Genomic DNA, 25,569 nt, shown 5'->3' on the forward strand with positions numbered 1-25,569 from the left:
CTGTGCGTAGCGGGAGGAAGGGTGACGGCTGAGGGACTGTTTGGCGCCGGAGATCCGTTCTCTGTCATACCTGCGACCGCATGTGCAGTTGGTGAGGCAGCTGTCGCCGCTGACCACGGTCCTCTCTGACCGAGCACAGAACCCAGAGCGCCCTGAACAGGTGACGCTCGTCGCACATCGCGGCCACTGACAGCCGCCAGCGGAGCTGCGGTCATTTCCGTAGACTTGCAGGCTGGCGGCGACGTCAACGGTGATGGAGACAGCGGCGTCCCTGCAAAGGGGTGAGAGTACGTAAGCGAAAATGAGGGTGGAGATATCAAGAGGGATTTATTTGACTGAGATTCGGAGTCCCTCAGAACAGAATCGACCCGGGACGGTCAGCAGATCAAGCAGAGGGCAGTGAAGACGCGCTACACATATGCCGGGGAGCATCACCCCAATCCCTTCCAGAGGGAACTTACGTTGTGAGAGGCTCGGAGCTTCCGATCCTATCAGTGACATTGGAGAATCCTGAAAAGCGGGACGGAATATCTGAGCTCTCAATTCGTCGGAAGGGTTCTCTCGGGGGTATGTCGATACACATACCACACGAAACATGGGTGAGATTCATTTTGATAACACTTACTGTCGGGACCATTTGCATGGCGGGCATTGCTGCGTCCTCTGTTCGAGCACTGTGTTGGTGAACATTGGGTTTCAACACCGATGTTACAGCAGGCACAGGCGCGGTAGCGCTGGCCGCCTGTACATTGCAAGTTTCTGTGGATTTGGGGTTTTCCTCCTTGACCGCCGCTGGCGTACTCGACACCGTATTCGTCGCGTTGATGTTCTCCAGTGAACCTCCATTGTCGTCCGCAAGGTCTGCTCGAGGGACCTTCGAGGCCCTTGGCTTCCGAGCTTTTTTGGCTTTTTCAGAAATGATAGGTGATTCCGACTTCAAGTAATCGTCGATGTCGTCTCTCTTTCGGAATCTTTCATGCCGTATCGTTTCTTTCTGCAAGGTAAGAAAACAAAGCTTAAACCTAGGGCTGCTTAATCATTTGGATGAGTTGGCCAGCCGCCCCGATGCGGCTTTCGAGCGTTCTCATGAGCGCCAGGGCACAATCGTTTGTCGAGAAGTTACGGTGATGAAATTTCCGTTTCCAGCATATCCTCCCAAGCAATCCGAATTTAGCCTCTTTCGATGCTTCAACTGGAGCCCTAATGAAGGTCAAATTTTGACTGTCTGGAGTTCTGATCGACTGATTCACATCAAGGAATGATCGAAATTAAAGCAGAAGCAGAAGACGGTGACTGAGTCCGCGTGTTTGATCAGCCTTCTGGATTAGGCTCGGTCCATCGCTCCGAAGCCGGCGTGTCGGTGGCGGTCAGCCACCCAGTCGTTCATCCGTCAGCGAATGCGGCCGCCGCTCGTTTCTTCCTTCCTCGCACTCTCCCTCTCTCTGTTATTGTCATCTCCAAGGTCTGCTTCTGCCAATGCAGCTGAGGCAAAATATCTCTCTCCGCCGCGAACTTAGTATCTTTTCATCGCACTCTCCAAAAGCCCAGTAGAGCACTGGTCCACCGATAGCGGCGATAAGGTGGGACAAGCGAATGAATCTCCTGTATTCCCTCACGACTGGCGGCAAACACCGTCCACCGGTCACGTTTCTCGCGTGAACATGATTTTCTTTGTGGTACGTAAAAATTCAAATTGCGTCGGCGAATCCGCGTTCCCCCCATGGAGTGACTGGGCATCACTGTTCGCTCTCACTGCTCACTGTCGAGGATTGAAGTGAAAAGTTCAACGAGCGAAAGCGAACCGCCGAAAGCTCTGACTGAGGATAAGTTAGTCGATTGTGGTTCCCTGAAGAAAATTCGCGGGGAATACAGCAGCTCTTCGATGGATTGCGGCAAGAGAGCAGAGATTCGAAGCGTCTGACGCGAAGCGGGACGACACTTCCGAATTCCGAATCTAGAATGTATCGGTGTCAGATGAGAGCGAGATTCGCGTCTAGTTAGCCGCTGTCTTTCGTTCTTACCGGACCGAATTCGATCGTCGCTGTGACACGTGCCTCGTGACAACGTTTTGCAACTCACTCATGGAAATATCTGGTGAGAATCTCCCGGAAAGAATCAGCGTTCGTCAAGAACGTCTGCTGCTGAACGTCATGAAGACAACACCGAACGGCGCGAGAGAGTTTTCCGCCCTGTTCTCACGGCCGACGCTGTCTCGATTTTCCTCGAATCAAACCCAACAGGCGGCTCGACCAACTTCTATAAACTAAAACGCTTTGCAAATAGTGGCGGAGACTGCGAGGGAGCTAATCGAAGAGTTTTCCAATTCCGCAGTTCCGCATCGTCATGTTCTTCTTGACGAGGTTCCGGCGACTCATCACCGGACCTGCTCGCTTCCTGCTAGTCAACTCGGTGATGCTCACGACGTTGTTCTGCTTGTTCTCGATCGTCAGTTTGGCTGGATATGCCTCGGTGTATCGAGTCCTCGTGCCTACGGTGCAACTGGAGCGCTCCGTCCACTTCAAGTACGCGTACGTGTTGCACTGACGTCGTTTCTTACGGAGCAATAGCCCCCATCTATCGTTGGTCCCGTGAACGTACACGTTGCTATAGACCGCCCCCCGACTGGGCGAGTTGGGTCGTTCACGTTACGAAACTATCGGATCGTTAGCCGAGAGACAAATGGGCTGCGTCATCCGTCTCTGATACTGATAACGACCGACATCGAGTCGGGGTGTGTTTCGTCTCTCTAAAGCTCTCCTCTCCTGAGAAATCCTCTCGTCGGTCCGTCAATCGCTAAATCATTCGTACGTCTGTCTGTCCGTCCGTCAGTCTATTCGCCAAGCGGCAGTCACAATGGCTTGTTATCGCTATAATTACGACTCGCACCTTGACCTTGCTCGATGCAGAATCAAATCAATCGTTCCCGTGCGCCTAAAGCGCGCCGATCAATCAATGCACGGAGCTCGCACCCTGACTCCGCTCTGGAGCTCGCACCTTGACTTTGCTCGGAGACTCGTTCCGATTGATTCGAATGATTTGCACGTTATGATATTGGTGCTTTCTGCGACGGCGTTTTAGAATGAGGCCGTGCAAACAGAACGATCTGTGCGAGCATCCGATCGCCAACGTTGTGCTTCCCTCGGATGGGACGTACCCAGTACTGACAGCCGGGACCGAGTACAAGATAGAACTAGCTCTCGAACTTCCCGAATCTGAACCGAACATGAGGATGGGAATGTTCATGGCTTCAATTGAAATGAAGGCTGCCGATGGAGATACGCTCAGAAAAGCGCATCGATCGACAGTACTCGTCTACCGGAGTAAAATTCTAAGGTAAGTTCTTCTCGATCTCCCATCAAGCAAAGGCAAAGCGAATCCGTCTCCCCCGGCGAACGCCCTTAGCAGTATCGAGCATTAGTTCATGTCTCGACCCGACAGAATCCTCGACACGCTACTTGCACTTCCTTCGTTGTTACTCGGACAAGGAAGAGAAAAACAATGGGTGCGTCTAATTATGTTCGACCGTTACGTCGAGCCCTCTTCAAAATTCACCCATGGCGCTGCAGTTGAAGTGCATAAGCCCGACATAGAAATTTACTCTGCCAAATTGCGGATTCTCGCAGACTTCGGAGGAATACGGTGAGTTCGTGATCGTGAGAGGAGAAATGTATTCGGCTCGTACAGGAGGTGACTCCAAGCACACGCGGACGCGCTCTTCGAACCCACGACTTTAGGCTAAGCGATTTCAACTTCCCAGATATTTGATGTATTACTGGCCCTTGACCAGTGCCGCCATTGGAATCGGCTTCAACTTCTCGTGTCTCTGGGTGCTCGCTGCTCTGATTTGGCTCCGCGCTCGAATACTGACGACTATGAGGGCAAGCATCGCGACAAAAAACGCTGCTCACTCCCAAAAGGTGAAAAATCAACGAGTATCAATTGAAGACTCTGCGAGACAAACGAGACTGAAGAGCTCAGCCGGGAATCGGTCCGAATCCGGCGGTAAGTTTCGTTCAAGCGGAATCTGAGAGCATATCTAATTCGGTTTCGGATAATAAAAAGAATCGAGGTAGGGTGATGAATCAATCCACAGAAAACTAACGGACCTGACGCCCAAATTACAGGAGACGATAAAGATGAGCTGACTCAGTCAGCTGGAAACGATTCCTCAAGAAGAAGTATCAGATCTCCACGAGGGCCAACGTCAAAAGTCGTGTATGTCCGCTCAAGGGTTGCGGCTCTCATCGATCTCGGATTCTCCTGGAGTCCGCTGCCGCTCCCTCGGTTTCTCGTCAATGTATTGCTGGCTGTCGTGAGCCCGGAATACTCGAGTAATAAGCACGACTAGAACATCTGGGGGAGTTCTGACAATGACATCGAGAGGATGTAGTGAATGACGCGCGCACAAATATGGTCACCAAGCCGAACTTGAAGGGAGCTGACAGACTCACGAGGTTAAGTTATGTGTGAAGTAAAAATGGTCCATCGACGGTCCAATCGCCTGTTCTTCTCCGACGCATGAACTACAATAGCGTATCTTCTAGTATTCTAAAGAACGTCATCGAGCCTATGTTCGGCGCAACCGGGAAGACCCTGATCAGAGCCGGATCGAAGTCAGCTTTGTAACGATCCCGATGAAGGTCATAGTACATCCTTTTAGGGAGTTTGACCGAGACCGCATACTCGCACGTCGGTGAGGAAGGGCCGAAAACCCGGGGTAGGCTTCGGAGCGGAATAAATGTGCCGAGGAACTTCTCTGATGGGCTACTATTCATCATCTCTTGGAGAGGAGTGTTCAGAGTCAAGTGTCCGCTGGGTCGAGCTTCCGCGAGCGCTCGGATTGATGTGCTTTACCCCTCAAGAGCACCGTGGGTACATTTGATTCTTGCAGCCACGGCGAGAACATCTCGACCGCCTTTTTTTACTTTCAGTCATTTATGTATCCGGGGTGGAAACAGATGCCATTTTCGCGAATGCTAATATTTGTAGGCATCATCGACGTCCCAGAGCAATTCGTCGTAAATACTAGCAAGGTGGTACTGCTCACGGAGGCCGGGATGGTTGTCGGTCGGCTTCGTGGCAACAACAGTGGTGATATCTGGCTTCTCCGGTAACACGCTGTCATTGCGCTACGAAGAGGTTCTGGCTGATGTTCACGTGACCGGTGACTGCAACAGCGACGACGACAATGAACATCGGCATCTCACTTGTTCGGTCATACTTCAGAAGCCGGGAGCTGTAGAGCCCGGCACATGTTTCTGATGCACAAGTGACAGAGGACCTGCTCTGAACGTGACCGTCTACGCACATGGGCCAGGAAATGCACCTGAGAGCGCGTCTATGATACGGAACGGGATTGAAATGAATGAAAAATATACGCTCCGAGCAGCCGCTTCCAAGGACGGCGCTCTCCGAGATGAGAGCCGACCGCAGAAACCACGCAACCGTGCGCGAAGCTCGGCGGTCGTAGAACCCGACTCATGTCGGTGCAGAGATCATGTCTCCATGTTGATTACTCCAAGTACTGCGGAGGGAGGACGAGAGTATCATCCGAATGCGATCAGCAGCAGCTGCACGATTAGTCGCACAGAAGCGACTTGATGCGGCGGTTTTTCGATTCTTTCGGCCGACAGCTCTCCATGGGAGAAACACAGAGATTAGAGATTTGATGACTCGAATGGGAGGAGCCGCATTCCTTCAAGAGGGGACGAAAAACGACGTATGCCCCCGCCTCCGCGAATGCGGGAGGGGCGATACGTCGTTCGGGTTTTTGGCTTTGAGGAAAATCTCAAAAATCGCGGAAAGACCGCTCCCGACGAATCGTATACGTAAGGTGTAGGTCAGGAAGATACTTGGAGTCCAACTCGAGGTCCGAGCTTCATTCGGTAGACGCTCGGTTGATCAGAGCTTATCGAGACAGCCGACGATGCGCGAATCGCGCTATCTCGTGGAGCTTGTAGACAGACAAATATCTCGATTGTGTACCCATCGATAATCAGAAGTGTTATAACCGACAACCCCGGCAGAATCAAAAAAAATTATCTGATATCCTTCGTATCAAGAGTCTCGCTCATTTCCAGGACTTACCTCGCAATCCTCATAAGTTAGAAAAGATAAGATGGCAAAGCCATCGATGACGTCTTCGTCATATAGACTCCGGTCGGGTAGTTCGTAAATAGAAGAGGCTACATCTTTGCGATCTTTACGTTTGCCTCCGATTTTCTCGCCCGATGCTCCACCTCCACCACCATTTCCTCCGTGGACGTTCGTGGTCGCGTTCCCAATGCCCACCCTACAACTATTATTGAGATTATTGTTGGTATTATTGTTGTTGTTGTTGTGGCTGTTATGGTTGTTGTTGTAGTTGTGGTTCCGGCTGGAGGATTTGCCGCCTGTCGTCGCGGCCGGCGATAAGTTGTTGCTGGTGGTGGTGGTAGCCGTTATCGTCGTCGTGGTGGATGGCGTGGCAGTGGGGGCGGCCAATAGCGGGTCAACGGAGGTGTCAGAGGATTCCATTCTCCTCGTGCTGCTGCTGCCGTCCACTGCCACTTTTCGTGCAGTGGCAAGCTGGCCGTTGCCTTGCCGCCTCACTGATTGCGGCGAACGGCCTACCTAGACAACAGCACCGACAGCACCGAGAACCTCTTCCCGTCTTGAGGCATTCATTCCCCCGAGAAAGTCGAGCTTCCTCGGCACCCGGCACCTTATTGAAGAGTGATGATCTATGCTCGGATTGCTGCTCTTCTGTATCCTTTATGTATCCTTCAGGCTCTAGTAAGTATAACCGTCACCACCACCACCGCCGCCGCCTTGATTGCTGCCGCCGTAGGTATTTATCCTTGTTCTCGAATGAAGTACGGCACTTAGTCAATCAGTCAGTCAGTCGGCCGGCCGGCCGGTCGGTCGGTCGATCGGTGGGGCAGTCAGGCAGGCGGGCAGGCAGGCAGGTAGACACTTGATCACTTGTTCATTCACTCGTTCACTGATTGCCTGTTGACTTCGAAGTTTTGATGATTTTCACTGTATAATCCACAGTTCGTTCCAACTCCGCTGCTCCCACTCTCTTCCAGCCAGCGGGTGCTGCTTCTGATACTTTAGTTGCACATCGAGATATTAATGGAGGATTGAACGGTTCTCGTTGTTGGTACTGCTCTCGTCGTCGTTGTCGCTCGAATTTGCGAAAACTTCTCTTCTGCTACGCATTAAGCGGTGCGAGGCAGCCAATAAACTCCGTGTCCGAAACGACACCACACGTCAAGCGAGGCAGCGAGCCACCGACCGACCTACCAACCAACCAACCGAACAGCCAGTCAGTCAGTCAGTCAGTCAGCTTAGAGACAGCAGCAGCAGTAATGGGAACTGAACGGCCAATCACCCAGAGGAGTTGCCAGCATTGCACGTTCGACTCCTGCACTTAACACAGAGGCCTAGACGGGTTTAAGTTTTGTTTTGGCTCGTTTCGAGTCCGAGTGAAAACTTCACTCGCTGCTATCACTTCTTCCTCACCACCACTAGCAGCAGCAGCAACCACAACATTCAGAGCAAACAGCTTCTTCTTCTCGACAGACAAGGCAGGCCGTCGGCTCCCGCGGAGCGATTCGTTTTCCTGTGTGTGTGTGTCTATGGGCTGGATGTGTGTACCGCCTGTAAGCGGCGGTGGTCTTGGTGGTGGCTACGACGACGACGATGAACAGCAGCAGCCGCCTCCAGCATAACTTCTTCCTAGCAGCAGCTCTCACACACACACAGACCCAGAACAACACAAGCAGCCGCCGCCGCAGAGAACATTAACAACTCTCTGCTTGAACTGCCTCCTATCACGGCAGCAGCGAGCACCCGACTCGGTCGCGCGGCCTACGAGCGAACAACAAGCACCGAGAAACGCTAGTTCCCGAGCACGGAGCTCATCGGCTGCGGGCGGTTCATGGCTTCCCCGATAGCAGGGTGGATTGAACGCGGAAAATATCTTTTGCGAGGTCATTCAGATATTCTTACCGTCGAGAGTAGCGCTGTCTCACTGCATGAGAGCTTTCTAGGACGACACAGGCGGTATATCGAATCATTCCGAATTTAAATCTCCGCGTCTCCAAAAATCACTGTCGTCGCCGTTTTGTGCTGACTATCCCTCTCCTCCTCCCTCTCTCTCTCTCGTCAATAATACGGTCGTCGGCAGGAGCAGTGAACTCGGGAGGCATTTCGCGCTAGGAAGTTAGATTTTCGGGGCGGGAGGCCCGGGTGCGCGACGCGTCGATCTTGTTCCAGAGTATCGATTCAGCTACCCAAGAGCAAACCTCGATATCTTCGATGACGTCAAGTGTTTCCGGAGCCTCCTGACCGCCACCGCGTCTGGACAGGAATGAGGGCTGCACGCTCGAATTGTCGCCGCCGGTAGGAGCATCGAAGAAATCATTCTGTGCCGACCTGCATAGTTTCTGCTAGCAGTAGCAGACGGTAGCTCCCCTTACGCAGCGAAGGCTGCCCGCGTCTTCTCCTCTCGAGGTGGCAGAAGTCTCTCCACAGCTGTGATATGGACAGATACGGGAGACATTCGAGACTATCTAGGTAGTAGTTTCAGTATACGCTCCGATTCTTCGATAGACGGCACGCTTGCGGTAGGATCACTCCGAAGCGCCTTTACCCCAGCATGACTCGATCCTCGATATCGCTTTGGTGACTCGAGCTCACTGGGATCTCTTCCGGTAGGCGGGAGCATACGAACCGGATCTGACGACGAAATATGAATAGAATCTAACGGGATCTCTTTTACTCATATGGACTGTCCACCGTTTTGATACCGTCCTCTGCCCGAAACTCAATGCGGAATCCGACCATCGAGTAACCAGACTTCTTTTTTTCTGTGTTTGAGTTCCTTCCGAACTTCTGAACCTGATAAGCGACACGACGTTTCATCGGTACAAAGAGGTTTCCAAAAACTAACATGATCGATCAAGGTGATGATACCTCTTGCTTCGTATTATCTCATCATTCGATCGCGTCTGTCACCTCAGATCGCAAAAAATGAGCGACTTCCCCACTCACAAGGGACCAGATGAGGTATATTGGCGCGATCACAGTCGTGGTCGAATAAATCAAATAAATATCTGCAGAGTCAATCTCCCAGTTGGGCCACGTGCGTCTCTCATCAAATGACCCTTGAAAAGACCTACAGTGATCATCCATCGGGCAGGAGCTATGGTTCCCTCTCAAGTTCCCCCCAGCCACCCAATTCCTCGCCGCGATGCCCAGAGCATCGACCGCAGATTCGTTGAAGTATAGGACCTTCAAAACCCATAGGATCCGATGGCACTCGAAACACTTGACGGTGGGTCATTTCACGACTGGAAGGCTAGCTGACGGCTAGTTCGTTCGGGTGCCCCGACATCGGATCTGATTCGAGGGGCTCGTCGGTTTCCTTGCTGTCCTGGAATCAATTTGCGGCCTTTAGGGAGCAGGCCGTCTGCGGAATGAGGACCGATCCGATACGTCCGGACATGGCTCTCGCGGTCTCACCCGAGAAAGAATCTCCTCACGCAATATAGTTCAGGAACACAATTGAATCATGAATCATGATTCATGATCATAGGTCTGAGCTTGGGGAGCATTATCTCGGATCCCTCTTGAGTGGGAATACTACCGAGAGCCTAGAGCCCTACGGAGGGTTTACAATCACGGATGGCTCCATGTCACTCGTCTGAGCTTGCGAGTCCGGATATTCTCGGAATAATTCCAGGAAGTCGATCACCGATTGGATAGCACGACAGAAGCCTCAAGGTCAGAAATCCAGCTGGCCGCCTCAATCGACACCGAGGCATGGATGCTTAGGTCTATGAAATACATATGCAGTAAGTATAGCTTGCTTATGAGAATTCGGGCCCCAGGTACGATCGTATTCACCTTTGTCATCGAATCTCGTACCATATTTGTATCCCACGAGAGGATTCGCCTCAGAGTTTGAGAGGGCTTGAGCATGATGCCACTATTGAAAGAGATCATAGTCGGTTCGTAAACTATGAGAAAGGCAGCGTCGATGCGGTCGTCAACGAGGCGAAAGACTTCGTATTTACTCTATAGTTATTCGAATCAAGACTCGATACGAGTACAGAGTGTGCAGCGGCTCCGATGGCTCTTCGAAAAGACATCCGTCGCACAATATTGGTATGACGACGGGCACTTGCCATAAATACTTTTCCAAGAAATAAACAACGGAGCCGACGCGGCTCCGATCAAATGAATCCGTGAGCGGAACTCATCGAGCACGAGTCATTTCCTCACGCTGAGTACATGATACCGGGACAGCCCATGGCTACCTGCCAACATTGCATGCCATTTTCCTCCAGCTGAGTTTTGAGTGAGGCGACTCGTTCGTTCGTCGACTTTGACTCGTCCGCTGATTCGATTATTTCGATCAGAACGAATCCGCAACCTCCACCGCCTGCTCCCGTCAGTTTTGAAGAGAATCCCGCCGCGCTCGCCAGCGATACCATTTTGTCCAGCTGCGGATGACCGGCTCCGATCGCGTTCATGAGATGATGATTGATCGCGATCAGCTCCTGAAATGCAAGGTTTCTCTCAGTTCGCCGCTGAGTGTCATCGCCTCGCCACTCTGAAGGGTCTCATACTCACGGCCGCTGCTTGGTATTGCTGCTCGTTTGTCAGATTCGAGTCTCTGAGATTCAGCCAACATTGAGACGAAACCTCGTCGACTGCGTCCAGGACGGCGCAGAAGATTTTTCGTTGCCGCTCTGCCCGACTCCTGACTGAAGCTACAAGTTGCTTCGTGTCTCTGGGAACTTTCGTATTCACCAACAATATGTTGTACAGCGGTATCCTGCGGACAGAAGACGAGGATGAGACGCCGAAGGCTCTGAGAATGCTTCTCATTGTATCATTTTGAAAAGAAATTATTGATATGAGGAGGGGTTTCGGCTCGGGGAGCACGGACCGCGAAGTGAGTTCCTGGATCTTTCCCAGTCTGAAGAGCAGAGCTCCTCCGAAAGTGCAAACCGAGTTGTCAATCCCCGACGGTTTCCCATGAAGAATGGTTTCCGACTGGAAAGACCATTTGTTGATGAGAGAGAGGTCCTGTGGATCGCGGAAAGCTGTGTGAGGTCTCGCACGTAAGAGGTCGATTCGAGGCCAGAATAAGTCAGCATCGGGAGGACTGGTGAGAGAAACCCGGACTCAATACTCACTTCTTCTGACGGGACACCGTGAGTCGATTTGACAGCTCCGTATAGTCTGAGGATCGCGGCCGCAAGAGCGACCGAGTAAGCAGCACTCGATCCCAAGCCACCGCCAATCGGTAACGCAGACGATACAACGATTTTCGCGCCTACCGATTCCCTGCAGCGAGGAAAAAATCATTACTGTATGATTTCCTCAAGCATCGAGGAAGGGGAATTTCCTCCGATGATCCAGGAACCTACTCTCCGGAACTCTTGTGCTCATGCGCAACCAAACGGTCACCTGAGCGTACTCATCGGGGTTTTCCGAAGCACATATAGAAATAGAGATCATTGATACGCACACCTCGGGAACAAAGGGGGCAGCTCCAACTCACTGCTTGGCTTTCCGCGAGATTGAGATATATAAGAAAAGGAACGTGATGATGCTTCCATAACATTTGCTCTGTGGGGTGATATCGAAGGCTTCATGTAGTTTCTTGAGAACTTGTTCGGTCGGCTGAGCGATTTCCGAGTCGACTGAAATATGTCAACTCGAACTTATTGCGCCATTATCCTGTCATACACCATCGGGACGAGGCTATGACATTCGGCCCAAGAAAACGCATGGCTTGGGAGTCGTACTCACCGAGTGACATGTCGGACAGCTGATCGAATTTTTGGAGAGGCCATCGAAATTCATGTTTCAAGTTTGTCAACAGCAGGACGACGTCGGCACATGGCTCGACGCGTATCTCGGTTCTTAGATCGATGCTGACTGCGACGGCGCCCTGAATGGATTCATTATCGCAGTCAGAGACTTCTTCGAGCGCAGGATTTTCCCGACGGAGGGGAAGAACAGAGGAAACGTTCGAATTTAGAAATCAGCGTTAGAGGATCTCACCTTTCCGTAGACCACGGCATGCTCGCCGTGCAGTATCACTTTCCCCGGAGCACTGACCCCGAATCGCATGTCGACTGTTGGCTCCTCTCGAATGCGTCAAGGAAGTGTCAACGACGAAGATGATATTTTCCAAGCGGACGTCTAAGAGATGCACGTGGTAACCGTCGAGAGGTCCGCCTTCGTAGGTTCTCGACGCTCCAAAAGAAGACTGTAGAACACTGTCAAACCTCTGACGGGTCGACTGTAAATTTCTCTACGTGAAACTATGTCGTCGAAGAGACACATGTTCAGGCGCTCGAGGGAAAGTGAAGTTAGGGGAGTCATCTGTTCGGACCGAGAGGGGAAGCAGCGGAGCGGACTCAGCGGCCGCATGGCCCACCAGCTCGTGCCGGGCTTGCAAGTGCCCACACTGTGCGTCTGTGCCGGAGGAGGTGAAACGACGGAAAAAGGGCTGGGACAGAACTGTCAGCATGCCTCCCGATTTGTTTTCCGAAAAGCATGATCCCTGTAGGCCCGGTGAGGCTTCTATGGAAGCTTCTAGGCGCGACCATGTGGGCATTGGAATCGCCGGCTAGACCACTGATCGTCAGAGAGAGACTGACTGACTGATTGTGCTCTGAGAAGCCCCGTGAATCTACCATGGATATGAAACCGAAAAGTTTGACTGATGCCGAGGCCGCAGCTCTTTGCACCGCGCCTCCGGCTGAAACCAAAGATTTCATCATGCAACAGACGATGATGCGGATAAAGGACCCGAAGCCGTCGCTGGACTTCTATACAAGAATTCTCGGCGAGTGTGACCATTACAAAGGACAGCGCGATGAAACTCGAATCCGAAAACTCTGATTCATCGAGTTTTATCCGCCTCCTTTGGCATTTTTTGTGACCTTCACAAATCTCCCTGCAGGTATGACTTTGCTGCAGAAGCTCGACTTCCCAGACATGAAGTTCACGCTGTATTTCATGGGATTCGAAGATCCGAATCAGGTTTGAGCCTCATGTCAGGAAATATGGAAGCCTACGATGACTTCTCGGGAACCTTTTTTGCCGCGAAATCCAGTCGTGACTATCGCCATGCCCGTCAATTCAGATCCCAGAAGATGCGAAGGAACGGCGCGAGTGGACTTTCTCCCGCAGAGCAACGGTGGAATTGACCCACAATTGGGGAACTGAATCAGACCCGGACTTCAAGGGCTATCACAATGGTATAAGAACGGATCAATTTCGTGTGAGAGTTTCAAGGGCAGATACGTAGACGGCTGCACCGGAGCATTTTATACATGAGCGAATGAAGAGCAGACTTCTCGACATTTCTCTAGGAAACTCGGAGCCTCGAGGTTTCGGCCACATCGGTATCATGGTACCTGACGTCGTGAAAGCTTGCGAGCGATTCGAGAAACTCGGAGTCAAATTCGCCAAGAGACTGACTGATGGGAAGATGAAAACTATCGCTTTCATCCAGGATCCCGATGGCTATTGGATCGAGATATTCAACAACAAGACCGTCTAAGCATGAAAGATATTCTTGAACCGTATATTGTTAAAAGTTGATTTTTCATAAACGGGAGTACTAATGGATTAATTGTCGCTTGAAATCGGAGTCAGAACTCGGTGCACGTGATTTACATCTTCACAATGATAAGTGACTCATCTCTGGCGATGCTGACGGGGAGTTCACGCGTTTTGCGGCATCTAACTCACGCTCATCATGAGATGAGAATGTTTCATCAAAGCGGCTCCCAGAGACACTCTGGAGCTATGCCAGCTCACGAATGGCTCACCAATCTCTAGATCGTGAGCTGTCAGGAAGTGAAGGCCGATACCTCCCAGACGTCTCGGTTTTCACTCCGTGTGACTTATGAACTTGAGCTGCTCCCGTTGCACACCAGCAAAGCCGCTGAACGGATTATGGTTGAGAAAATCAACCACTCAGTACCGGCCGCAGCCTCGCAGCGCCACGTTCAGGGTACCGGCTTAGGGCTCCTGGATTTCGGCCCCTTGCGTCGTTGTACTGTACGCCTCGCGAATCCACGTCTCACTCTTGCGCAATGATCTAAAATCTTCTTCAGGCGGACATAGTTATTTGAGTGTTTCACTTGCATCCCTCAAGGCTTATAATTCGGAAGAATAGAGCCCGGAGAGATTCCGGCGCTCCATCTCAGGTTTGCTCTCTATTCCACCTCATATAATGGGGTCGACTCATCTTCGACCCTATTCCCTTGCTCGGTGCGATCATACACATCCGGACCTCCGAGAACTCCAGGGCATCGAACACCTCTGGTACAGGATCGCCTGGAGATCTGAATCGGGATGTTTGTCATAATTGAAGAATACGAGGATGACCGTGCGGCTCGTCGAGTGTCACGCGCTCAGGTACGTTTCAATCATACGACGTATCCGAAGTGGGCGACCCCTTCCAGAGGGGTGGCGTGCGAGTGGCAGGCAGAACAGCGGCGCAGCGGACTGATCGAGTCACGCAAGTCGAAAAGCGGAAGATGGAGCGAAACTCTTAGCCCTCGTTAAGCTCTTCTCCCCGCATCATCTCCTCTCCAGCACAGGAAACCAGACTGCGGTCCCTCGGATAACTGAGCGTGGAGCTCCGAAGCTCCTTGATGGAATTCAGTCCTGTCTTCGGAATTTTCACGAAACTCAAGATTCGAAGATAAGCCCCCGTATGAAGGGCACCTCCGTGGAATGTCTAATAATCGCTCTGCGATTTCGCTCTTTGACCGACTTGAAATGCCCAGGAATAAGATTGAGTACCCACTCAGCTCAACGCTCACGCGGTATACGCGCTCGATCCCCTGAGGAGGCAGGTCATCGAAGACTTCGGGAACCAATCAAGCTCTTGCCTCTTGCTACATAACTTTAGTCGAAAGTTAGCTACATCGAAACCGCTGTGGGTCTTTCAGATGGTAAAGATACAGACCAACATTGTTTCATGATCCGTCACAGGCAACTGACTGTCCTCCCTATATGTATCATTGGACCAGATCACATCACGATCTCACGCAGCGAGTCCGTCCATTGGCTCATGTTCAGAATCGCGAGGCAGTAGATCCCTCCGGAAAGTTTCTCTCCATAGCTTTCCTAGATGCGAGGATCCCGCGCGAGGGGTCGGCAATCCGTGACGCAGTCGGAAGATTGTCTTTCCCTTGTTTTCACCTTCCGATGTCGGATCGGAAACATTTCACTCCATTGTGTTCATTCTCATGAAACAACTCGGAAGCAGGTGGCGCAGGAGGAAGCCTCTGATGCCGTGACAACCAATTAACGCTTCGCGTGGATTAGGAGTCCGGCCAGTTTTATCTTTCATGTCATCGTTCGGACCGTTCGAGTATTCATCGCTTCATGCCGAATCCAGCGATCCCCTCTGACAAAAGATCGTCCTCCATCTGTGATTGGTCCCCGGAATATCGAAACCCTGCTCTGTACACTGGCTCTTCCCAGTTGACAGTCACGTTGTTATATGTGCTTAAGTCGAGAGCCAATCTCTCGAGTATTCTACGCGGCAACTCATCTAAACCAGGAGTTCTTGATGGTGTCGTATTCGAAATTTCCCTAGCTTCCGCTGCCTTCTGCCAGAGAGATATCGTCTCGGCTGACTCCGGTCACTGAGCAGCAAGGGGATGCTTGCCGGGGGTTTGTTCAGACCGACCTTAAGCGGGAAGAGATTTCCATCGTCGTGATCGCTGGAACTTAATAAAACATCCGAATTCTCCCGCCTCCTGGTCCGCTGAATATCTGTCTAGCCAAGCATCAGAATCGACGCGCGCGGTCGTCACAGGTCCAACAGATCCGCAAGGCAGGGGAGAATGATGTGTTCATGCTGATTCGGTATTCAAGTTCTTCAGCTGAATACCGGTACCGAGTCAGCTGCGATCCGAAGTGGCAGCGATCCGCCACTACCCAGGGACCCTTGCCAGCGTCGCGTTGGCATCCCCCTCGCCGCACTTCGCGCGGTGTTGTCCGCATCGAATGGTTGGATCTCAAACAGCTTTGGGGAAATCTTCTCGGTCGCGCCAAAATTGGCTCCTACTCCAAGACTTCCACAGATCATTGCCGCCACGGATTCTTCTGTGTGAGTGTGATTGTGTTCCGCCACCTTCACGGGTATCGAAGGCATACATCTCGTCGTCGTCGTCAATTCCTCGACCGTGACCGAGGGACCCAAACAAGACGGCTCACAGCTCAAGGTGATCAAGACCCGATCTGTGTCCGGGATGGAGAGCGGAGCATCGAGCTCACATGCTGCAATGGAGAAACGTTCCTCTAGATCACATCGCATGTGAGTGCCCGAGGCCGAAAATCGTTTTTCTCTATCCTTGAAAATATCGCTCCATGTATGAGTGGAAATGTATTTATTCAGAACGAAAACGGGACGGATCTGAGGATAGTCTCTACATCTATAGTATTGATGGCGATGACCAAAGTGCGACGCAAAAATCAAGTGAGGGTAGTGCTCGAGGGAGCATCCACTCAGGAAGGGAGCGCCGCGGCAGCCGAAAACGATGACAGCGTTCACCTTCACAACTCATCGGGTTCTCGATGGAGCAAGTTTCAGCTGCAAATTGATATCAGCGCTGCCAGTCGGGACAATCAGTCGAAGGAGTCCGTCGATTGGAGAGTTCGTTCGACATCTCAGGGGTCACTTCAGGAATTCTACGGAGCGGCGTAGAAAGCGCGGCCTCGGCAGACTGCTCAAACAAGAGCAAGTGAATAGGCGAAGACGATACAGCAGACCGGCGCGACTGGGACGGATATTCTGTGCATGTCGCGCTGCACAAACAAAGCAAACATCGGCCGCCGAATCGATAAGCGCTCACGGATTGTAACATGCGACATAGACTGATTCCGCAACTCGCTGCAAACTCGAGCATCGACCGCAGAGAGAGCTCTCGCAAGGGAAGAATGAGGATTTCTCGCTCGTTTGTCGGATTGTTTGAACGTCGAATCACTTCCGACATTCGGAATCTGACACTTGAACACAGTGCTTTGTTTTTCGCACGATTTGGGTTTCCCTTACGGGTGCGGTTCTCTGCCATCAGGCGAAGCGGCAGGGAGACGCTGGCGGGCTGATGGCCGCGCAGGCTCGCGAACACTTCCGGGCTCCGGTTGCCGCTTCGGCTTAGACGCTCTTTCTCGAGCAAGCGCAACGCTGTAGCTGACGTCGTGGTCATCATCAAATCAGGTTTTCCCGTTTCGGCTTGAAGCGAAGCCGCATGTGTCGGCATGAAGGCGAAATTAGTGCTCGGAAATTCATTTCATACGATGGAGTATTCCGATTTTACTCTCCGAATCGGAAGGCATTCGAATAAGTCAACGAAAAGGAGAATTCTCCTCGAAGAGGTCAGGAGCTCGATCTTGAATCGAAATACGCACACGATTCCTTCGCTCAGCCAATCTGCTTCACTCCGAACGAGTCTCAACTTCGTGAGAGAACTACCAATACAGACTTCAATCATCAAGCATCTGAGGAATACCGCTTCGGTCTCTCTTTTCGTTTGCCAGCGAGCGAGAATTCGCCACCCGCGTTGCATTCAGTGGAATAATATTCAAGCTATCAATTACACCTGACTGCGGAAGTCATAAACGATTTTTGCCCGATTCTCGGAGGAAGGGTTCCGGATAATCAATCTTCGAGATCAAGCGAGAAGTGAAGCTCAATCGAGGAATGACCCAGAGCACACCCGATATTCCAGCAGACTGCGCCGGAATGAAGCAATATGGTGGATTTTGCCGAAAGACAAAAAGCAATAATAGCTAGACCGTGCGTTTTTGTGCCAATGATTTCTGCCAGCGACCGACAAGAACTGTCTGTTTGTTCATGGTCGCGCTCTTCTCAGCCACTGCGCAACATGGACGTTCTGGATTACGACAGCAGTGACTTTGCCGCAGCTCCCCGCGACAACTTCGTCGAGCTCCCAATCTACTCGAGCGCTCCGACTCTGTAGATTTTCCTTCGAAGTTCCTCGTGTTGCATTTTGTGCGGGAGCAATGCGCGACACTCCAATCCAGAAATGTCTGGGTGGTCGGAATACTTCTTTTCCGACTCCTGTTTGTTCGCGGCAGAGGAATCCGACGGATACTGCCTGTCTCCGAGATCGGCCCTCGGGCGCTGTTTCGAGGACCTATCGATGCGTTGGGTGAGATCGTACAAGACCCACATCAGGATTTTTTTTCCCTCGTGGTAGCTCTGGGAATGCGGCTGAAATATCGTCAAATACAGGAATATCGTCACTATCTCCCGTCTCCGTTGCCAAGGATGCAGGAAAGAGAAGTGATCCGCGAGATGAATTTTTCAGACTCGCCTCCGGAACTCTCCCTCCTTTTACCATGTTTATTGGAGAAAATTGTGAATACGCCCTACCAGCGCAATCGTAGACGGAAAGCAGGGCGGCTCGAGCGAATTGTCCTCGAGCGAAATTCTCAGCTCTGTTCCGGTACTCCTTGAAACGTAAGAAGGAATCGATAAGGGACTCCCGTTCGTGAACGAGCGAAGCGACTTCTTGGGCCATCGTTCGGCTCCGTGTGAAAATCCCGCACAGAACCTATTACACAGCTCAAGGTCCGAACGAGGTGGTCCGCGAGGAAACCAGAAACCGCGACAAAAACGACAGTTCCCATTGTCAAGTATCCATTCGGCGTCACATTCACACACGACGGCCCATCAGTAATCTGACGATGTAATGTTTCTGTGGGGTAGGCCCGTTCGTTAGTGGCTCGATAGGACGAACACTTCCCGCTCGACTCTATCCAATCATGAGAAGATTGCACCCGCTGTTTTTTCCTCGAAAGGGGTTCGAATACGAGCTCGCGAATTCTCGACCCGCGCCCGTTTTCCCAATCGTCGGCAACTTACGAAACGAGTAGGATCCGAACCGAATTATTCACCTTCGACGATAACCGGCTCACCCCCTCTTGTCAGTCGACGTCCGCGAAAAACACCAAGGCGACCTCTCTATCGGAACCTTCTGAGTGTTCGACTTTTCCCTTTCGAGCAAACAGTCGAGCGCTTCATTTGCCGAGAAGCTGACCGAACCCCAGCCTATTGACCGTCAGAGAACCCGAGTGCTTCCGAGACGAGTCCTTTGGTCATCGGACAAACATGCGCAGTTTCGATCCATTTGGTGCGAGGATCATTGCCCGAGGTCGACGCGCTATGGAATCGAATCGCCTTGTTCCTTTGACGTTTCTAAGTCCAAGCTTATGTCTGAATATGGCGAACGTCAGCATCGAGATGTTTCGATTGGGAGGGAATTCGGAGCTGGTTTATGCTATGCTTTGAAATGCTAAAATTATCACACGAACTTGACAAATTGGTATAATTTACCATTTCTGCGCGGCAGCCAAAGTGTTGAAAGGGCTCCGGGACAAGCTTCCCGGCGATACTCTCGAGAGCCTCCCCTTTCTGCGCTTCCGACGGCGATCCATATCAGAGAAACGCGAGCGTTTCGGAGCTGTGAGACTCTACCCCTATCCACCGCGAGGTAGAGTCGCGGTAGGTTTAGCTTCATAATATTTGGCATCCCCCGAAAAAGATTCGCTCGCGTCTTGCACCTAACTATGGTCACCTACCCTCTCCGCGACGCTTTTTCCCGGACCGAAATCTATGACCTACATAGATCCACGTCAAGACCTCGTTCCTCCCGCTTCGCATCGTGCTCCGTGACTGTCGCTGAATGTGAGAGTACGCTCTCCGTCGCTCGTCACCAAAAATCTTCCTCCATCTGAGGAATCGCGTCTCTCGTTCCGACATTCTTTGACTATGATCATCGTAGCTCTGGCTTCCTGTCCCCTCGATGCAAGATTCGGGAGCTAGTCATCGAGGCGTGTAGAAAGTCTGATCTATGTGCGGGTTACGCTCGGCTGTTCGAAGAGCTGTCCGTAAGTCACCGTTGCATTCGCGACGATGTTTTGTGTCTGCTACACTTGAAGAACTCGTCCGGGGATAAATCATGAGGAATTTCGTGCTAAGCCGCGCCCGGGAACTAACTCGCCGTCCGTGAAGTCGCGGTGATGCGCTGACTGCGTGCTGGGGTTTTTCGATATGAAAGGAGCTCGCTCTGAGCGCTCTTCCTGTCTCGGGCTCGTTGCCGGAGTCGAAATGTTATCTTTTCGTGGGTGTGTTTAAGTGATTCACATCGGTATGCGCGTCTCACAACAGTCCACTCGAATCGAACCTCTGATTTGGATAATTGTGATGATCAATCAAGGCGGCCCGGAGTTTCGCCGAGCCAGCCTTCGAGCGGAAAGGGGAACCGAGAGAATCGTTTAGGATAATGATACGATATGGATTCGGGATCGATCTCCGACGCGATATTCAGTGGTGTATTTTAGAAGCGCTGGTGAATTCACGCGGTATAACGTCCGACAGGTTGCTTTTCCGATAGAAGACTCTCGCCTTCCGGTCACCGGAGTCGTGCAGGGAAGCTATCGATGCGCGTGCTCCCGACTAATGGACCATTGTGAAACATCGATAACGTGAGACGCAAAGCAGCGCCGAGCGATGCACGGGGGAACTTGAGTGAGCATTCGGACAATTGTTTGATAATAATTCGATGTTCGAATCGGCAGCCGCGCCAATTGTTACGGGGAGAGAGGATGTGATCAAAAAAATACCTCCCTCACTTTAGTTGTTGACCCTGGGAGCAGTCATACCATTCCCCCCAGTCAAGAAGATGGCCAGAACCGCAGCAGAACTCGGATTCGGCCCCGGGCCGGACGCTGGAGGCATCCCTCTTATTCAGGGACTCCCCCTCGACGCAGCGGAGCGCAACGACCAGGGGTGAAGCGTTGCACCATGTCCAGGATGATACTATTCGCGACGAACCCTGAAGATATAAGGATGATCAGTGAGTCGAGTTCGCTTGAAAGACGTTCTACGAAGGATTCCGCGACATCAGTGATCGGCTCCGACGATACTGCGAACGACGGAAGCCCTACTTGTCAACCAGAGGCTCATGGTCCGAGACCGAGGAGTTCTGATTCAGGCCAGCAAGAAAGACCGCGATCCTTCGGACAGAGTGAAAGTGACGCCTACTGCACACAGTGCACGAGGATTCACGAGCCAGGTGAACATTGCCGTGAGAAAGAAGAAACAGAAAGTGTTCAAAGCGTTCTCCCGATTCACCAAACGTGAGTGGTTGAGTACGGAGCTGACACCTGTTAGTTTCGATGGGGCTTCCGCTGCTCGGGATGCTCGATTCAAGCTGGGTGCCCTCCTCAAAGTCATCGGGATGTTCGGAACCAGTCCACGAGCAATTCATCATGAATAAATACACGGATTCGGTGGCCACTTGTTCGCGGAGCTCAAGCACGACTTCAATAAATTACTCCGAATCGTACTAGCTGCTAGCTGAATCGACTTGTTCGCGAAAAGATAGAAAAATTCCGCCAGATCGTCGATTCAGTTCTTGTCGATAAGCGAGCCGAGCAAAAATGTTCATCGTAACGCGCCGCGGAAAGTGGAGTATTACACGCAGATCAGAAAATCGTATTGAACCAGCTTCTCAGACGAGGCGGATTGTCGACGCCAAACGACTCCTTCAACTCATTGCAACCTTGATGAAGAATAGAGCGCTAATCAACACGGCAAAACGTCGATTCCGTTATAGCATTGGCTTCGTGTTTCCGTGATGGGACGCTAAGAGCGAGCGAGCGGCGGCGGAACATGAGGAGCCTTGTTCACTGAAGAAGATCGACCCCCGAGCATTACGGTTTTTATTTTTTTCCGAAACCGATGACCTTGCCGCCTTTGATGGCGTAAAGCTTCATTGGTGTTCAAGCGATCCCCCGTTGTTGATGGTGACTATCTTCGACAAGATCGAGATGGATGTCGCTATGCGACCTCCATTCCATGGTTCGTCCCGAGTCCCTGCAGGTCGGAGGGGCTCAAGCGCTTTACGGCCAGGAGTTCGGCGAGAGAGAGCGTTCCTTACGGAAGCGCGTTCTCGATCTCTACGGGGTGTGAGGCTTCGGAATAACAACGGAGCCGACCTGGAAGCTGCGAGAGTTTCACCGCAAGGAGTGAGAGAAACGGTTGAGCTCGCAGTTTCACATAAGTTCAGTCCTGAATACGCATATATTTGAGTTCAGTCAAAGGACGCATATATCGGATGAATGGCGATGATCCTATCGAATGCACTCCCTCGAGCAACAATACAAGTGAATGAATCAGCAGTCTAGATCCGGCGAGCATGCTGGTCGGCGCGTATCGAGGCTGTATTGAGGATCGTGCACGATAATCCAGGACCACCTAACTCCGAATCGAAGCCGAACCTCTCCCAGATGCTTTACCGCGGATCGATGGACTCGCGGATGAGGGGAGTCTTCTCGGGCTAACACGCCATGGCCGAAGGCAGTCGGCCGCTTGCTCGCAAGCCATTCACTCTACACGCTCATAGCCGGAGCCATGAGTGTCAGCATGTCTGACTGTGAGCGTGTTGCTTCCAGTGCAGTCAACTTGGCGACCATGTGGCGCGAAGCCTCAAACCCGGGACACTTTCGACGGCTAATGTAGCTTGGTATGTGATCTCTCTGGTGCAATGTTCATTGTAGGGGTTTAGTGTCATGGATCATTTAAGCTCGCCGAATCTTTTATCGATTTTGCAAGCTTCCCGCATCGGCGAACACTTCGCCAGCGGAGCTTGTCGGCGCTGGATATGGTGCGATTCATGATGCTCGACTAGGCTCAAACATATTTATCGATTGCGACCTGGAGTAAGAACTTTAGAAGGATGCATCGCAGTTCCCCTCGCGGGGAGCCGCACAGGGGAGCGTGTCGGAGAACTTGAAACACAGAATGACAAAGAGGCGAGTTTAGTCGCTTCGTGGCCGATCGAAGAGCCATCGACGTGCATGTTGAACACAATCCCGCCCTCACTGTTGCCTCCTACCCGGAAGACAGCTTCTCTCCTCGAAGTTCTCTTTATTCCCTCATTCTAAGCGAGTCGAGGCGGTCGGACAAAACACACAAGTCTTGGCCTCGTGGGACCTCGAGTGCTGTTGAGGTCTCGGGTAGAAGCTCAGTTGAGGAAAAACATCAAACTTACGCGCCCTTGCCTTATCTTATGGTACCTGCCAGCTATTGTGATCATCGTCCCGTGTATCGTTCCTATTGTGGGCGAACTCCCATCGGTGATGTGTCTGCAATCTCTCGATTCGTCGCTTCCGATAACATAGGATTTCATGAAAATAACTTTCGGGTCGAGTAGGGCTGGGTGCGATACCTCAAAAAAGCTGTTCTAGAGAGACAAGCACGACCGACGTCGAAAGGACTTGCTATACTACGGACACGCTCAGAAATGAGGCAGACTGTCTTCCTGATTGGGTTCCCGGAAGCGATCCGAGCGAGTCGATCGATCTGTCGTCCGCTATAAAAGTTAGGAGTCAGGCTGATACTCATCTCGGAGCATGCGGGCGCATCGATCAGATGAGAATTAGCATTACGATCTTATCCTTCATTCCATGCAGGAAGTCTTCTACCCGCGCGAACGAGGAGGTTGACGGACGCATGATGATGCTCGATAAACCCATGGGGTCAGCCGCGAGGGCTTTCCTGAACTTTCTCACGTTCATAGCTGAGGTAAGTTCCGTCTGATGCGATCAGTATCGGAGATCGCAGAGCACATAGCCAATAATTCCGGGTAGCTCATTTCCGATACGACCTGACGATAGGTTCAACATTCGTTTTCAGCTGCTTCTCGTAGGGATTCTCTCTTTGACGCTTTTCTGGGTCTTCCACCACGAAGGAGGAGTCGCCTGGAGAAACGACGTTAAGAGACAGTTCAACCTGCATTTCATCCTGATGCTCGGTGGCTTCATATTCCTGAATGGACAGGTAGGACTGTAGTTGTCAATGTACGGAGGAAACTCTCTCTCTGCATTGCGAGTCCCACGTTTTATTCGAGGATCCATGTCCGGTCGCGCCATCGCGGGGCTCGAAACGCGGAGCAAAAGCGCGGAATTATATGCTCTGATTCGGCCGATTCGACAGTCGAATTGGCGAACTTTTTTCACTGTGAAATTTGAAAAAAAAATTAATCCCGTCTTGGGACGCGCCGGGGAACGGGACGATGTCGATTCCGGCGATATCTTCCCCCTAAACTCTGCAGATTATATCATCCCTAGAGCCCAATATGCTCTTGAGCGCTTCTCGCGATGCAGCGAATCGATACCTCAGATAAGGGACCGCGTAGAGGACGAGACCGACGGATGCATTCTTGGACATTCCAGGCTATTCTCTCCTACCGACTTTTTGGCTGCGTACGACGCATCTATGCCAAACTGATACACGCTTTTTTGCTTGTCGCCGCGGCGGGAAGCATCGCCGTAGGATTCTACATGGCTTTCGAAGCTAATGATAGGGTCCCTAAGACGATGCATTTCTACTCGCTCCACTCATGGTTGGCTCTTGGAACCTGCGCACTGTTCGTACTACAGGTAGGCAAATAACTTGATCAGCATATGGGCTAGACCACCACGGATCGAACCGATCACTGCTAATAGAACATTCCTTCATTTGCGACTCATGGTGAGTTTATCGCTAATTATGCCTGCGTTGCCGCAGTTCTTCGTGGGATTCTTCTCCTTCCTGGTGCTTCTGTGCTGCGATGGAGCTACGTCGTCATTCAGAGCATGCCTTATTCCTGTCCACGCAACTTTCGGTCTAGCGATATTTTCCATGGCGTCGGCTACAGCCGTGACTGGCTTGATGCAAGCCGCTCGAGCCCGACTCAAGTAAGTTTTCAGACACGTTCTATTTCGATGAGTTCTCTCGGAAATCGCCCCTGAGCATGATATCAATATCAAGGTACAATATCACAGTCAATCTCTGGGGATCGAGTCGAATTCGAAATCATTCCGTAGTTGTTCGGGGAACTCAGTTTTTCCTCTTGTTCCAGCGGACAAAACGCCAATCCGGACTACCGAGAGTTCCCACAGCAGGGAATAATCATAAACACGATCGCCGCTGCGATAATTCTCTTAGTTATACTGATGCCACTCGTCACCCGGAATAACATCAGAGGGGGTCGGGCAGTATTCGCCTCAGAATGATTCGGTCTTGTTGTCTACCTTAGGACTCCGTCAGGAATCGGAGCAGATTCCAAAAGTCTGTTGATGACTGGCTCCGATATCGCTCATTATTGCCCGTGTGTTTGTGTACGTATGTACTCATACTTTCGGATTGTCTTGCGACCGTTCGGAGGCGGAAAGGATGACATGCGCTGCCCTTTCTCCCCCTGACGCACAACTCAACTCAGGAGGACAACGAATTCATATTGAAGTGGGTTACGGATGAAAGATTTTCCGTTGGTGGGCTGGGCTCCTGCGAATCGGCTAGAAAACTTCGGAGCGCTCGAACGGACTCTACCGAGATGACTTTTGCTCTCATGCAGTCAGAGCACAATCTGGAACTCTTCCATCACCAACGAGTCACTTCGAGCATCGCCAAGCTTGGAAGTCATATCAATCATCATCATCACCGTCATCAAGTTTGGG

The 25,569-nt window shown here is 51.7% G+C and overlaps 4 protein-coding genes across 4 annotated transcripts; 3 read left to right on the forward strand and 1 right to left on the reverse strand.

Annotated features, from left to right (window-relative positions):
* Positions 1-1,620: 1,620 nt before the first annotated feature.
* On the forward strand, positions 1,621-4,493 carry Seipin (lipid droplet biogenesis associated protein seipin). Its single transcript, XM_029112056.1, has 6 exons — positions 1,621-1,676; positions 2,332-2,528; positions 3,079-3,333; positions 3,439-3,639; positions 3,758-4,002; positions 4,125-4,493. The coding sequence occupies exons 1-6, from the start codon at positions 1,662-1,664 to the stop codon at positions 4,346-4,348; spliced, it is 1,137 nt and encodes a 378-aa protein (XP_028967889.1). The 5' UTR covers positions 1,621-1,661; the 3' UTR covers positions 4,349-4,493.
* A 5,540-nt stretch (positions 4,494-10,033) lies between these two features.
* On the reverse strand, positions 10,034-12,135 carry Mvk (Mevalonate kinase). Its single transcript, XM_018640350.1, has 7 exons — positions 12,067-12,135; positions 11,812-11,953; positions 11,561-11,702; positions 11,193-11,343; positions 10,943-11,082; positions 10,624-10,828; positions 10,034-10,550 (listed from the first exon to the last, which is right to left on the reverse strand). The coding sequence occupies exons 1-7, from the start codon at positions 12,133-12,135 to the stop codon at positions 10,269-10,271; spliced, it is 1,131 nt and encodes a 376-aa protein (XP_018495866.1). The 3' UTR covers positions 10,034-10,268.
* A 499-nt stretch (positions 12,136-12,634) lies between these two features.
* Positions 12,635-13,648, forward strand: Glo1 (Glyoxalase 1). The gene is made up of 4 exons (XM_003745398.1): positions 12,635-12,856; positions 12,974-13,053; positions 13,157-13,271; positions 13,386-13,648. Exons 1-4 carry the CDS (start codon positions 12,706-12,708, stop codon positions 13,574-13,576), a joined length of 537 nt encoding a protein of 178 aa, XP_003745446.1. The 5' UTR covers positions 12,635-12,705; the 3' UTR covers positions 13,577-13,648.
* A 756-nt stretch (positions 13,649-14,404) lies between these two features.
* On the forward strand, positions 14,405-25,125 carry nemy (cytochrome b561 family member no extended memory). The gene is made up of 6 exons (XM_003745447.2): positions 14,405-14,439; positions 23,542-23,653; positions 23,765-23,908; positions 24,304-24,510; positions 24,638-24,807; positions 24,972-25,125. Exons 1-6 carry the CDS (start codon positions 14,405-14,407, stop codon positions 25,123-25,125), a joined length of 822 nt encoding a protein of 273 aa, XP_003745495.2.
* The last annotated feature ends 444 nt before the right edge of the window (positions 25,126-25,569 follow it).

Source organism: Galendromus occidentalis, unplaced genomic scaffold (genome assembly GCF_000255335.2).
Source record: "Galendromus occidentalis unplaced genomic scaffold, Mocc_1.1 scf7180000077483, whole genome shotgun sequence".
Classification (NCBI taxonomy): Eukaryota; Metazoa; Arthropoda; class Arachnida; order Mesostigmata; family Phytoseiidae; genus Galendromus; species Galendromus occidentalis.